Here is a 13,896-nt window from a genome sequence, read left to right as displayed (position 1 = left end):
AAGGGGTGATCAGGAGGGACCGAGCTATATAACAGAGCCCCCCCCCATCGCCACACATCCTGGTGAGGAGGGAAACCCGGCCCAGGACATGTCCCCGTCACAACCCACCCCGCAGCCGTTGGGAAGCTCACCCTGCTGACAATCCTGGGGGTGTCCAGCTGTTCCCGCAGCTCAGCCGCGAGCTGGGTGAAGCGGTCATGGCGGGCGGCACGGCTGCCATTGCAGGCCAGGGTGCGGTACGCCTGCAGCACTGGCTGCTGCGCCGGGCCCACACGCAGGAGGCGCCGCAGCCCCACAGGGCTCCGCTCGCACGTCAGCTGCTCCAGCATTGGCCCCGTGAAGAGGACACCCTGCGGGGCATGGAGCCGTGCGGGTGCTGCGTGGGCTGCAGGGCCCTGGCGCAGTGCCCGCCCTGTGAGCTGCTCACCTCCATCTCGGTGATGAGGGCCTGGGGACTGTCGGAGGAGGTGGGTGCTGGCGTGGCGAGGCCCAGGGCCCGGGAGAGCAGGCGCAGGAGCGCTGGGCGGCGTGGGGCTGCGGCGGGGTCCCGCAGCGCCCTGTGCACCAGCCCCTCCCGCAGGCTCCTCCAGCCACCTGGCAGGCTCTGCTGCAAGAGAAGCAGCTGGGTGGTTGGTGGTGTGGGGGGTTCCTGGGGTCCCCCTCTGTGTGTCCCCCAACAGCCACAAGGGAACAGCCCCACAACACCCATGTCCACGGTCTCCATGGGGACCAGAAGAAAGGGGGATGTGCAGATGGGAGGAGCATGGGTCCTCTGCACCCCAGCCACAGGAGGGAACAATCTCCTGCACTCCGTCCACATTCACCATCCCATTCTCACTGCAATGGGAAACTTTGGCACAGGCACTGATGTGCCTCAAAGCACTGGGAGAACCAGTGGCAGCACCAGGCCACGACCCAGCCATCCCTGCTGCTGCTCTGGCCACCTGACAGAGTCCCATCACATTCCCCTTGCTGGGATGGACACCCCCAGATTGTCCTGTGGTGGGACATGGAGAGGACATGGAGGACAAGCTCTATCCCACCACGTCTCCCATGCATGGCACTGCTCCTCACCTCTAGCCGCGTCATCTTCTCACTGGCGCCAAACCCATCCCACAGGTCTCGTTCCCAGGTGTCATCGGGTACCAAAGGAAAGGAACCAAAAAACAGGCGATAGACCTGCACCAAGGATGGGAGCAGGGCTGCCGAGCATGCGGGAGCACAGGCACCCACCTGCCTAGCCATGCCCTGGCATGGTGAGGTGGCAGTGCAGGACAAGTCCTGCTGGGTGCCCGTGGACTCCCACCCTGCAGATCTGGTGGTCAGAGCTCAGTCTGAGCCAGCACATGCCCCTTGGCTGGGGCAGTGCAGACCCCTGCTGTGCAGTCACCACCTCCCACAGGCTGTCACCCACCTCCCGCAGGTCAACGCTGGAGCCCAGGAGCAGCTCGGCTGTGCTGTTGGGCAGGGACAGGTTCTGTGTCAGGAAGCGGTGCAACTCGCCCCGGTCCTTGGCTGCCCATGCCAGCGTGAAGCCGGATCCTGTCAAGGAGCAAGGAGCAGGACAGGGAGGTCAGAGCAGCCCCCCAGCATCAGGGACATAGCACGGCCCCATGTGGGGACACATCACAGCTGGCCCTGCCCGACACAGTGATACGGGACAGGGCACTGCCCATGTGCCATCACATCACTGGTTGCCCAGTGGATGGGCATCTCCGTCCCTGCCTGCGCAGGCAGTGAGGGGCAGGCAGGACACAGCCTACCTGCTGTGTTGCTGAAGTGGGTCTCCATGGAGCTGGGCTCACTGCTGCTGAGAGCCTCCAAGTGCCTGCGCAGTGACTCCAGCTCCTCCTCCAGCCCCGGGTGCTCTGGGTCGAAGAGGCTGCTCTGCTCCACTGCTTCAGTGAGGTGCTCCAGGAGCTGCGTCACCCTGCAGGAGCCCAGCACCACTGCAGCTTCAGGGACAGGGACAGAGGGATGGGGACACCTTCCACAGAGCCCCTTGGGTGCACGGGGCAGCAGTGCTGCCTGCCATGGGCACCGCTGCCCTGAAGCTGCCCTCACCAAATCCACCATGCCAGAGGCACAAAGCAGAGCCCAGAGGTGTCCCCAGGGGCCACCATCCTCCTCCCAGCACCAGGCACCGGGGAGCCCAGGGGGGAACAGGCTGAGGTGTCCCCTGCGGTCCAGGGACAGGGTGCTCTGCACCCAAACACTGTGGGGGACACAAACTTGTGCCTCGCCTGCAGCTGGGCAGCGCCAGCATAGGAGGGGGCAGGTTGTGTGCAGGAGCATGCCAGGGGGAGGAGGAGGCACGGCGAGGGCATGACTCACGTGGAGTTGGAATACTGCAGGAAGCCAAACTCGTCGCGCTGGCCATCAGGGCACAGGGACTGCATGACGGGCAGGATCCCGGCCGAGGTGAGCGGCGCCGCCGTGTAGAAAGCTGGAGCCAGCGAGAGTACGGAAGAGGCCAGGGAAGGTGCAGCCGGGGTAGGAGGAGAGGTGGGGGAGGCAGGGGGGAGGCAGAGGGGAAGCAAGGGGCCACCGGAGAGACAGACACTCAGTTCAGAGAGGAGCTGGGCCTTGCGAGCCCCGCGGGAGGTTGACGGCCAAGGCCACAAGTCTGCAGCATTCCCACAAGGCTGGCCCTGGCTGGTGGCCCTGGGGCTGTGGGCAGCTCTTGCACCCTGGCTCCTGCCTCTGCCCACTCGCCCCTAGTGACAGGTCCCTCCCACCCCAGGACGATGCTGGTTCTGCTGCTTTCCCCACGATGGCTGCCAACCTCCCCCGGCCTCTTGGCCCCTCTTGTTAGTAACCTTCGAGGCACCAGCAGGTCTCCAGAGGAAGAGGAGGAAGAACATGACAAGGAACAGAAGAGTTGTCACCCGCAGCCCCACAAGCCCCCGGCCTCCCCCCGTCCGGCTGCTGGAAGTGTGTGGACATGGAGACACAGTGGGAGGAGATGGAAGAAATGAGGAGCAGCAAGGGGACAGCAAACCTTCCCCCCTCCACCAGTGCCAAGCCATCGTCCCTCCTAGGGTCGTTCCACGGAGGGTAAGCCCAGGAGGGCCCTGCCCAAAGGGAACCAGAGGTTGTCACTGGGCAGTATGGGGCAGGGACCCTGCTCTCACCACCCCGGCTGGTGGCCCCTTTGTTAAGAGGCAGGTCAGTGCTGTTAGCACAGCTGTGGCAGGCAGGGGCTGGTGAAGATGGACTTCTGGCAGGAACAGGGCCAGCAGCCTGCTGGGGTGGCAGGACAGACAGTTGGTGGCCATGCCACACTTTAGTGACAAAGCCAGCACATGGGTGGAATGTTGCTGGCCTCCAGGCTTCTGGTAGTGCCATGTCCCAGCTGCAAGGCACCACGACAGGGACGGTGGTGGTACAGGAGTGGAAGCCAACTCTAGCCTCCTGGGGACCAGCCTGGGCAAGATGGGGTTACCACAGGCTATGACATGGGTGTCAGCACCCAGCAGGGTCTGCCCCAGAAGGGAGGCAAGAAAACGGGGTAGGACAAGCCTCCACCTGGCCTGGAGAGCTCTCTGCAGACCAGGAGACCAGCAACATCGCCACCAGCAGCCTCAGCACTGGAGAACCTGGCACCACCAGCCTAGGGGGGACATCACCATGGGCCAGTCCTGGCTGGGCAGCCCCAATGCCCAAGCTCATCTTCACCAGCCACAGAGGAAGGCAATGAGGTTACAGAGGTGTGGATTAGGCCAGAGTGAGTTGATCCAAACTGTGCTCTTTATCCCCAGAATATGTGGCTGGCACAGGCAGGGAAGGGGGAGAGGCACCCACCCGACCCACCAACTTACAGACTGGCGCATGCAGTAGAGACATGGAGGGCAGGCAGGCAGGGGAGATGGTGGGAAAGAAAAAGAAAACATGAGCAAAAAGAAAGAAAAACCAACCCAAAACCAGCACACAACAGAGCGCACGTCAGTGCCGGACAGGAGCAGGACAGCGCCTGCCACCACCCGCAGCCAGACCCGTGCTCGGCCTGGGCTCTCCCTCGCCAGCTGCGCTGAAACACAGGCTCAGACCAGTGTTACGTTGGGTCACCACCACAGCAGCTCCCACTGGCCCCACCATGCCATTAGTGTAAGGGCACCTGCCAGGGTGGGCATCCCACAGCGCGTCTCGATGTCCCGTGGAGCCCTGGCAAGCCAACAGCCCACAGCCACCAGAACCCACAGCCCTGCCAGAGCTCCGGGTGCACACCACCAGGAGGACCCAGCTCTGGTCCCAACAATTTGTAACCTTGTGAGTGCCCCAGAGTGCCCCAGTTAGGCACAGGGTCCATGCAGTGCATTCCCTGCCCTGCACCGTGAGGAGCTGGGAACCTTTCCCAGCACTACCCCACTGCTCGTCGAGCACTTGGGGGGACTGTGGCTGTCCCAGCACCATCCAGCTCCAACTTCCCCTTGCCCCCCGAACACCCCACAGGCTGGTAGCCACAGGCTGGTTGGTGCTGGCACCCCCAGGGAAGCACCCACGGATGGGATGCTTCTGGCTCTCCAACCCCGCTGTGTCTGTCCCACCAGCCCTTGGCTGCAGCCCCTGCCCAGCGACGTGTCCTCCAGAAGACCCATCTGGGTCCTCACCAGCTGTTGCAGCCCCCCCATCCCCAGGCTGTCCCTGGGGGCTGCGGCAGCTCCCCAGAGCCTCAGGGTGGCCCCAAGTATGCATGCCCTGAGCACCACCCTGCTGGCACCCACCTTCCTTCACAGGGATGGTTGGCTTCTTCTGCCGCAGCCCCAGGAGGATGAAGAAGAGCACCAGGGGGATGAAGATCTCAAAGGTCAGCACCCACTGGGGATCACAGAATCACAGAATGGTTTGGGTTGGAAGGGACATTGAAGATCATCCAGTTCCAACCCCCCTGGATGACACAAAGCAGCAGGATCGTGATGCTTGCAGACAAGAGCCAGCTACCAAGAAGGAGCACGGGCAGGATGGGGGGCCCTGGGATGCCCACACAGGGCAGCACCATGCCCACATCCTGCAGGTGGCTGTTGTCACTGTCACAGCTCAGACAGAGGCAAAGGGGTCCCTAGGCACTCCAGGATCTCCTGCTTGGCCCCGCCTGCACCCTGCCTGTTCCATTCTGCCTAGGGGTACCTCAGGACAGGAGAGGGTATCACAGAGCGATACCTACCTTCATCAACACAAACAAGGTGCTGGGGCTCGAGCCCAGCCCCAGCAGGCCACCACAGCCAGGGCTGCCATGGGGAGATGACCCCAAGTCCTTATGGCTGGCAAAGAGCTGTAGGCCTCCATCCTGGCAGTGCCCTCACAGTCAGTACCTGCCCAGCACGATGTCCCCCTGCCACCCATGCCACCGTCGAGTCCCACCCGTGGGCCGTGCAGGGGACAGATCCCAACCGCATCATGACAAGGTTCAGTTTGGCGAGACCCTGGCACTGGCTCCAGATGCAGCAGGGGAGCAGTGCTGGGGGTCCAGGCACCCCCTCTGGGCCCTCCCAGAAAGCTACAGCTGCATGGGATTTCCTCCGGCAGCATATGGATAATCACAGCAAATCCCCAGGAATCCCTGATCCCGATCGCGCAGGCGGCCCAGGCTGGGCTCCGTGCCCAGAGGCCCTGGGGATGGGCATCAACTGCCAGATTGCACTGGGAGTGCCCAGGCCACGTCATGGCCACATCACCCTTGCTGCTGAGAAGAGAAACTGAGGCACGGGGTGAGGTGAGCCAACCTCAGCTTGCTCCAGGGCCAGATCTGAGCCCAGGCTGGTGCTGAGACCCTGCAACCTGCTGCCACCAGAGAGGCAGGACAGACCCCAGCTCCACTGGACACCAACCACCAGCTCCTGCACCAGCCCAGTCACCTGCAGTGCCCAGGTACCAGAACGATGCAGTGGGGTGGGAAGAGACAGCTTTAACCCCACAGCAGCTGCCTGGAAGGATGTAGCTAGTGGCAGGGTCAGGGCCTCCGGTCCCCAGCAGTGTCACCTCCACGCTGCCCTCACCCAGGGGCTGCAAACACTCTGGTAGAAATTCCCAGCATCCCAGAGGGACCCCCACACCCAGGCCCCCACTGGCATGTGACAGTGGCACTCCTGTGGGCACCAGCGTTGGCAGGGCTATGGGACGGACATGGCTGCACCCACGGGTGCCCCTGCTGCTGCCCTCCCCACTCCCAGAGCTGCCAAGTTTGGGGGAGGCAAAGACCAGAGGAAGAAAGGCTGGAGGGGATGGGGAGGGTAAATGCCCAAGCAGCCATGCCAGAGGATCCCCATCTTTCTGGCACCACTAGCCCAAGGCATAGTCCCCAGTGTCATTGTCCCTGCACAAGGGGCTAATAAGGGACACCCTGAGCTGCTCTGCCAGCCCCTGACCCTGCCCCTCACTGCCTGCACCCACCTCCTGACTGTTTACCAGGGACACAATCAGGCCTCTGTGCCCAGGCGCCTGTGGGACTGTCCCCACACCCCCGCTGGGCCGTACCAGGCTCCTCTGGGGACCGCTGGGTCCTTGGTGGTGACGGGAGGGACCTGCCTCTTGTTATTTATCTTTTAACGTGGGTCATTGACCTTTTGCTCCTGCATCCCCTGTCCCCGACCCCCCCTGCACCACTGAACACCCCAGAGCCAGGGCACAGTGTCCCCACCACCAGCCCGGGGTCACATGGTGTTGGGCAGACATAGGGGCAGACTGGGGCTCCCCAGCCCCTCTGGGGCTGATCCTGCCCCTTTTGGTCCCCTGCAGGGGCTTCCCAGGCATGGGCAGGCCAGGGCTGCCCCACACCCACAATGGGGCAGAGCCTCGGGCATGCAGTAGCAGGGAGGGATGCTGTCCCAAGGGAGAATCCCACACTGGCACAGCCTGGGGGTTGGGAGGGTCTCTGCCTGCAGGTGCAGGGCACTAGGGGACATTTTGGAATTGTATGAGGAAGCAAGCAGAGGGGAAAAGCCAGGATCCAGGCGGCTGGGAGAGGAAAAGGGCCAGTGCCTGCTAGGAGCTGGCCATGCCCTGCACTGACCAGAGTGCTCTGTCCTCTTCTCTCACATGTTCCCTTCCTCATTCCTGTGCCCTCGCTGGGGGCTTGTGGCAGTGGGACAGGAGGTGGATGGGCACAACTTGCACTGAGCAAAAGTGTGACCAGAGGCAGAGGTGGCTGCAGCCAGGCCTTGGCTGTCCCCATGGGTGAGGGCACAGGCAGGTGACTTTGGGGAGCCTGGGAGGTGCCCAGGCTGGTGGTGACCATCAGTGGGTGTCTGTGGTTGGGTCCCCACCTGGGGTGGGGGCTCAGCTGGGCGGTGTGGGTCTGCCCAGCCAGGTTGGACAGGGCCTGGAGCAACCTGCTCTAGTGGAAGGTGTCCCTGCCTGTGGCAGGGGGTTGGGACTGGATGAACTTTAAGATCCCTTCCAACACAAACCATTCCATGATTCTATGATTCTATGAGGCTGGAGGAGGAGTAAAATCCCACTGGGGTTTGCCAACACCTCTCCTGAGCGGGGAGCCCAGGGAGAGTGGAGCACGGTTCTCCACTGTGCCAGCCCTGTGGTGCTGTGTCACTTGGGTACCAGCATGCTGGGCCAAGGGGGACACAGCAGCACTCCGGCACAAGCACATGGCACAGGGGCACCCTCCCTGGCACAGGCCTGTCCTGAGCAGTGGCAGGATTGTGCTGGCAGTGGCAGTGTAGAGGCCGGCACCAGTCACCCCCAGCCTCTCCCTGCGGGCCAGGAGCAAGGCAGATCCCTGCAGCCCTGACAGCTCACTTCCACCCTGCTCCCGGCCACCGAGGCCCCCAACCACTCTGCAACCAGTGTCCCCACAGCTGCCTGTGAGCAGGGGGTCCTGGCGACACTACCCAGTGCTGCCAGACCAGCAGCACCGTGCCAACCCTGCGTGTCCCCCCCCTGCCAGCTGCAAACAGCGAGGGGGCAAAGAGCATCCTGAGCAGGCAGCACCGGCCCCATTGGTTCCTGCTACAGATGTGGCTCCGACCCCAGCCAACGCCGGCAGCAGGGCCTTGCCACTGGGTGAAGCCCCAGTACCCCAAAGTTCAGCCTTTCTTATTTTGGAGTTATCAAGCTCACACAGCTCCACTCCCACGTGCCAGAGAGGAAGGGACAGACCTGCCAGGACAACTCCTTTGTGTGGTGGGAGCTTTCCTGGCTCTTGGCCAAGGAGCAGAAGGCACAAACGCTGCCTGTCAGTTTTACATCCAACACGGGTTTAAACCAGCTACCAGAAGTCATCGAAGAGCCCATCCCTTAGGACAGAGGCAGCTGAGCTCAGCCCCTGTCCCAGCAGAGCCATGGCGATGCAAAGGATGGCACAGCCTGCAATAGCCAGGGCTGCCTTGGGCACTCACAGCCCTGGCTTCCCTCCACTGTGCTGCTCAAAGCCGCACCACCTCGGGGCTCCTGCCTGAAGTTCTGCCCTGGGGAGAATTATATCACTGCTAAATCCCAGAGCAGTTGCCAGAACCGCTCAGCCGCACCAGACCAAGTCCAACCATCCCTCAGGCTGGGCATGAACCCCCACCGAGGTGCCCAGCCACCACCCTCGCCAGGCTGCAGGCAAGCTTCTCTAGTGACAGGGGGTTATTGAACCGGGTGACATGGTACTGCAGGTCAGAGCACACCCCTCACACCTCTCTTGAGGGCCACCCAGTCCCTGTACCCACCACTGCTGAACATCAGCTGCACCAGCCAAACCGTCAAGTGCCTCCAGACAACACCTGACCCAAAACCACCCAAAAACCCACCACTGTGCCTTGCCGCAGTGCTGCTCCCCACAGAGCCCCTGGTGCCAGGGACAATGGGGATCCCCCCAGAGCCACCAGCACTCGGGGCAGTGCAAAGCACTGGCCCCAGATCTCCTGAGGCCTACCATCCTCAGCCAAACATGCAGTGCCTGCTCCTCATCCTATCCCACAGCACGGGGCTGTGCCAACAGGCAGCTACTGGCAGGACAAGGCACGCACCACATTCCCTCTCTCAGACTGGGAACCCAGCAACCACAGCTCTGCCCCACAGGGTGAACCCCTAGCAGAGAAGGGGGCTTGAGCTGACCCCTTCCCTGCTCCAACCCCCCAGCCTCTGTCCTCGCAGCAGGACATGGAGCTGGTTTCACTGGGTGAAACATCCAGCTCTGGATGGGGCCAGAGCAGACCTGTGCTGGGGGAGGCAGCCACGGAGAGCAGGGCACAGGCTGGGCTCTGCCCTGGCCAGCACCAGCAGCTCCGCTCTCGGGCTGCTGGGAGAGGGCAGTGCTCCCCAGGAGTGGGCAGGATGATGACAGGGAGCGCGAGGTGACGGCAAGACTTGCAGGCAGCAGGAGCACGAGGAAATAGGTGACACACAGGGCATGACTGCCCCAGGGGCTGCACCAAATCCATCCCTGAGCACTATCAGCACAGGGGCACCTCTTGCTCTGGCACACACACATCCCATCCACAGCATCACTGGGTGGGTGAGCAGGGGCTGATCCTTCCCCTGCCACCCTGCCTGCAGCAATCAGGGCACTCCAGTGATGGTCCCCACATGTGGGAGTGACAGGGCCTGGGCTCCTCATCCTACAATTGCAACCTCCTGTGCTGCTCCCCACACTGCCCATGGGGCTGGGGAGGGTCAGGGAGAAAGTGATCCCCAAAAGATGTGCCCAACCACCAGACACATCAGCCAGGCCCAGGTCAGTTGCCAAGGGCCAGTGCGTGCCAGAGCACAGTGGTGCCGCCGCACAGCCTCACAGGCAGGGTCCGTAGCACAGCAGCCCTGGGCAGCCCCTCACCATGGCCACGCAGGGTACAAAGCGCGGATGACTCAGCCAAAGTGTGACCCACCTCACCCATCTTGGGGGCACCAGGGCAGCCCATGAGCAGGCACCCACCTTAGCCCAGCCCAGCACTTGCCCTGCCTGCCCCTGGCCCAGGGTGTTCCCTGGTGCTTCAGCCACCAGGACAGAGCAGGGACTGATGCCCATGGGCTGCTGGTGAAGGAAAGCAGGATCAGGCCTGCAGGATATTTGGGAGGGGGAAGAGGAGACGTCGGAGCTCGGAGCAGCAGCTCACTACCCTCCCTCAGTGCCCAGCACCCCCATCCCTGCCCCAAGCACTCCCATCCCTGCCCAGTGCACCGCTGTCCCTGCCCCCAGCACCCTCGTCCCTGCCCCCCAGAACCCCCGTCCCTCTCCCCAGCACCCCCGTCCCTGTTCCAAGCACTCCCGTCCCTGCCCCCCAGCACCCCCATCCCTACCCCCCAGCACCCCCATCCCTGTCCCCCAAGCACCCCCATCCCTGCCCCCCAAGCACCTCCATCCCTGCCCAATGCTGCCCGGGTCCCCGGGGCCAGGGTCCCCTCTGCTCGCCCGCTGGCTCTGGCAGGGAATCCCCGCACAGGCACAGCCAGGAGAGGGTTACAGCGATTCACCTATGGAACACCCTACACCGATTCCTACGTGGAAGGTGTCATCCTGCTCCTCTGCACCCCCGGGAAGGGACCAGTCCCCGGGACCCCCGCGGTCCTCAGGAGCAGGAGCCGCTCCTGCAGCTCTGACCCACATAGGGGTGTGGATCTATTTATAGCTCGCAGAGAGCGAGGGCTCGGGGAGAGCTCCTCTCGCACCCGCAGGGACGGCCCTGGGGACAGGGAGGGCTGCGTGTTGCCGGGCTTTGTGGGACACTGGACGGCACCAGCCGCGGCCCCGGCGGGCGCGGAGGAGGGGGGCAGGAGAGGCCCAACTGTTGCTGCCCGCGGCTGGGCCCACGCGGGGCTGCAGGGCCGGGGCAGTTCCGGGGCCGCTCCCGGGGTTCCGCACAGCCAGTGCCAGGGTGCCAGAGTGGCTCCCGGCAGCCGCCGGCTAGCAGAGAGCGCTCGGCCCGCTCCGCCCGCACCCCGCCCGGCCCGTGGGGGCCGCGGGGACACCCCGCCCCAGGCCCTGCCTCCCGCCCGGCCGCAGCAGCCGCCCAGGCCCGCAGCGGAGTCCCGGGCACCCCCCCGCGCTCACCGGGCTGCGCCTCTTCAGCGTCACGTTCTTCCAGAGCAGGAGATGGAGCTGGTGCAGGAACCCCATGGCCCGGCCCGGCCCGGCCCGACCCGGCCCGGCCCCGCGGCAGGGGCGGCCCCGCTCGGCTCCGCGATCACCCGCCGCACACTGCCATCCCCCGCCGGGCCGCCGCCGCCTTTGTCCGCAGCGCGCTGGAAGGGAGGGAGGGGGACAGACCCCGGTGACGGCTCCAGCTCCAGCCCCGGCCCGGCCCGGCCCGGCCTTGCGCAGCACCGCCCCTGGCCCGGGCCGCCCGCCCGCCACCGCCCCTTAAAGGCACCGCGGGGCCGCGGCCGCTCCGCCCTGGGCAGGGTTTCGAGGAGCCGCCGGAGCGCAGCGAAGCGCAGGACACCGTGTCCCTGGAGGGCCGCGGGGACTCGCCGCTGGGCGGGCTCTTGATGGCAGCTCCTGCCCCTCCTGGGGACCGCAGCACGGAGCCCCGGGGCTGTGCCCGGTGTGGTCTGTGTCCTCCTGCCGCGGGAGGGCAAACTCTCTCCGCGCAGGAGCTGCCCGTGGAGCTGCTGCTCCGCAAACCAGGGGTGCAGAGAGCAATATCTGTGCGTCCCTGAGCCTCGGCTGTGCCCCTCCAGCACATGCTTGCTGCAGGGCGGCCCACTGCATGGAGCTTAGGTGGTGCGGCTGCCCCCACACCCTGCCTGCCCTGCTTGGCCCAGCTCCCCCAGCTCCTACTTCCTTTCATTCCAGGGGGAGGGTGTCTACATGTGTCCTTGGAGGGGACCAACCTGCCTGCAGCAAGCGTACCCCCAGGTGAACCAGGCCAGCTTTTCTTTCTGACTTCCTGCCTTCCTTCCAGCCATCTACCATTGCTCTCTTCCTTCCAGCCACCTACCCTTGCTCTCTTCCTTCCAGCCACCTACCCTTGCTCTCTTCCTTCCAGCCATCTATCCTTGCTCTCTTCCTTCCAGCCATCTACCCTTGCTCTCTTCCTTCCAGCCATCTATCCTTGCTCTCTTCCTTCCAGCCATCTACCCTTGCTCTCTTCCTTCCAGCCATCTATCCTTGCTCTCTTCCTTCCAGCCATCTACCCTTGCTCTCTTCCTTCTAGCCATCTATCCTTGCTCTCTTCCTTCCAGCCATCTACCCTTGCTCTCTTCCTTCTAGCCATCTATCCTTGCTCTCTTCCTTCTAGCCATCTATCCTTGCTTGCTTCCTTCCAGCTATCCTTGATTCCTTGCTTCCTTCCAGCAATCTATCCTTGCTTCCTTCCTTGCTTCCATCCTTTCATCATTCCATCCTTCTCTCCCTCCTTTCTCCATTCCTCTGGTTCTCTCCATTTCTCACCTCTCTCCTCCAACCCCTTTTCTCCCCCCAGCTCTCCTTACCCCTCTCCATCTCCATGCTGCTCTCGGCACCAAGAGCAGCTGGAGCTGTGGTGACTCCTTTGGCTGCCCCAGCCTGTGGTGCTGCTGGGGGTGACTGGGGGTGGGCTCAGGTGGTTTGGGGTGAGCTGAGCCCACCCCAAACTCAGCCCACCTGGTTTGGGGTGGGCTCAGCAGCAGCCGCCTGGGTGCTGACAGAAGCTCCCCTTGTCCTGCCACAAAGTGTCGTTATTCAGAGAACTTCCGGGTGAAGCTTTGCCCTGGGGTGAGGGAGGCTGAGGGGTGCCTGGGGTGAGGGTGATCCGGGGTGCGGGTGGTCAGAGGCACACCACTGCCCGGCCCCGTGCCCTGCTGTGGGAGTGCTACGGGTGTGTGGGCAGGGTGCAGGCACCAGAGCTGCCCAGTCCGAGAGGAGCTGGGCTGGGGGTGGCCAGGGCTGGCTCAGCGCATTCCCACCTGCCCTGCAACCCAGGGCTGCTGCTCTGCCATGACCCCAAGTTTTCCTGGTGTTTCTCCAGCTTTGAAATGCTGGGGAGATCCGGTGTCGAGGTGAGCTGGGCCAGGGGGGGCCAGCCAGCAGGCTGCCCAGCCATGCACCCCGCTCCAGCAGTGGCTGTTACTTGGTCCCTGGGGAAGGAGGGATGTGTCCACCCTTGGCTGCTCCCAAGGGATTGCATGTAGGTTGTCCCCAGCCCACACTAGGAACACCTCAAAAAGCCCTGACCTGCAGCAGAGTGTGTCCCCCGCTCAGAGAGGAACAGAGGAGAAGGTCATGCATGGGGCTATGGGCGATGTGGACTCAAAGCACTGACCTGGGTCTCCTGCCCAGCTCCCTCCTTCTGCCCCTGGCTGGTCTTGATGAGCTTCACAGCTCCTCTTCTGCTTGACATGACCACGAAACCCTACAAGGGGCCAGCAAGAGACAGACCCAACTGTGTGTCATGGGGCAGCACAGCCCCAAGGACCCAGTCACTCATCTCCTCTATGGACCTGGGACCATGAAGTCCTGGGGAACTGGTGGCCCATTTCCTCTACGGACCTAGGACTCTGAGCATCTCTCAGGGGACCTCCTTGCGGCCAAGCTCCTCTATCTGTGTGAGGTCATCTGCAGATGGCAGCACCTACCTGCACAATGCTCACATTACCTAATGGTCCTATGGCCTGGCCTTCAGTGCTGGGGGCTTCTGGCAGAGCTGGCCCTGGCTCCCAGCCTGGCTCAGAGCACTTGGGCAGCCCCAGCCTCTGGTACCACACTGCCACGTCCCTGTGCCGCAGGGGTCCAGGTGTCTGCACCCACTGCCTGCAAGGACCCCCCAGGACATCGTCTCTTGTGCCAAGGTGTCCTGGGGCAGCATCCAGCAGTGATGGCTACATGCGCCAGGTCAAAGCTCCCTCCTGCTCTGCCACCCATTCTGTGTCCCCCGGGGCATGTCCCCAGTGCTGTCCTCTGTGAAGGGGAATGGTCCCGTGCGACCCTGGTCCCTGGGGCTGTGCAGGGGTGGAGGGGACAGCAGCAGGGATGGTTCTGGC

At 63.7% G+C, this 13,896-nt stretch overlaps 1 protein-coding gene across 5 annotated transcripts in view; it reads right to left on the bottom strand.

Moving 5' to 3' along the window:
- ABCA2 (ATP binding cassette subfamily A member 2) overlaps positions 1 to 11,222 on the bottom strand; it is a 32,475-nt gene extending 21,253 nt beyond the window's left edge. For 2 of the 5 annotated variants that reach the window (XM_030506907.1, XM_030506908.2), the window contains exons 1-9: positions 10,988 to 11,206; positions 4,725 to 4,818; positions 3,822 to 3,824; positions 2,335 to 2,446; positions 1,764 to 1,930; positions 1,415 to 1,542; positions 1,075 to 1,179; positions 428 to 607; positions 132 to 350 (exon numbers count right to left, since the gene is read on the bottom strand). In XM_030506907.1, the coding sequence (XP_030362767.1) occupies positions 132 to 350; positions 428 to 607; positions 1,075 to 1,179; positions 1,415 to 1,542; positions 1,764 to 1,930; positions 2,335 to 2,446; positions 3,822 to 3,824; positions 4,725 to 4,818; positions 10,988 to 11,053 (1,074 nt within the window). In that variant the 5' untranslated portion in view covers positions 11,054 to 11,206. Of the gene's footprint in view, positions 1 to 131; positions 351 to 427; positions 608 to 1,074; positions 1,180 to 1,414; positions 1,543 to 1,763; positions 1,931 to 2,334; positions 2,447 to 3,821; positions 3,825 to 4,724; positions 4,819 to 10,987 lie in introns of all 5 variants that reach the window. The other 3 variants (XM_030506911.1, XM_030506909.2, XM_030506910.2) reach the window with 2 other exon arrangements.
- Between the last annotated feature and the right edge of the window lie 2,674 nt (positions 11,223 to 13,896).

The sequence above is a fragment of the Strigops habroptila genome, chromosome 15 (genome assembly GCF_004027225.2).
Source record: "Strigops habroptila isolate Jane chromosome 15, bStrHab1.2.pri, whole genome shotgun sequence".
NCBI lineage: Eukaryota > Metazoa > Chordata > Aves > Psittaciformes > Psittacidae > Strigops > Strigops habroptila.
This window is presented reverse-complemented; position numbering and strand designations above follow the sequence as displayed.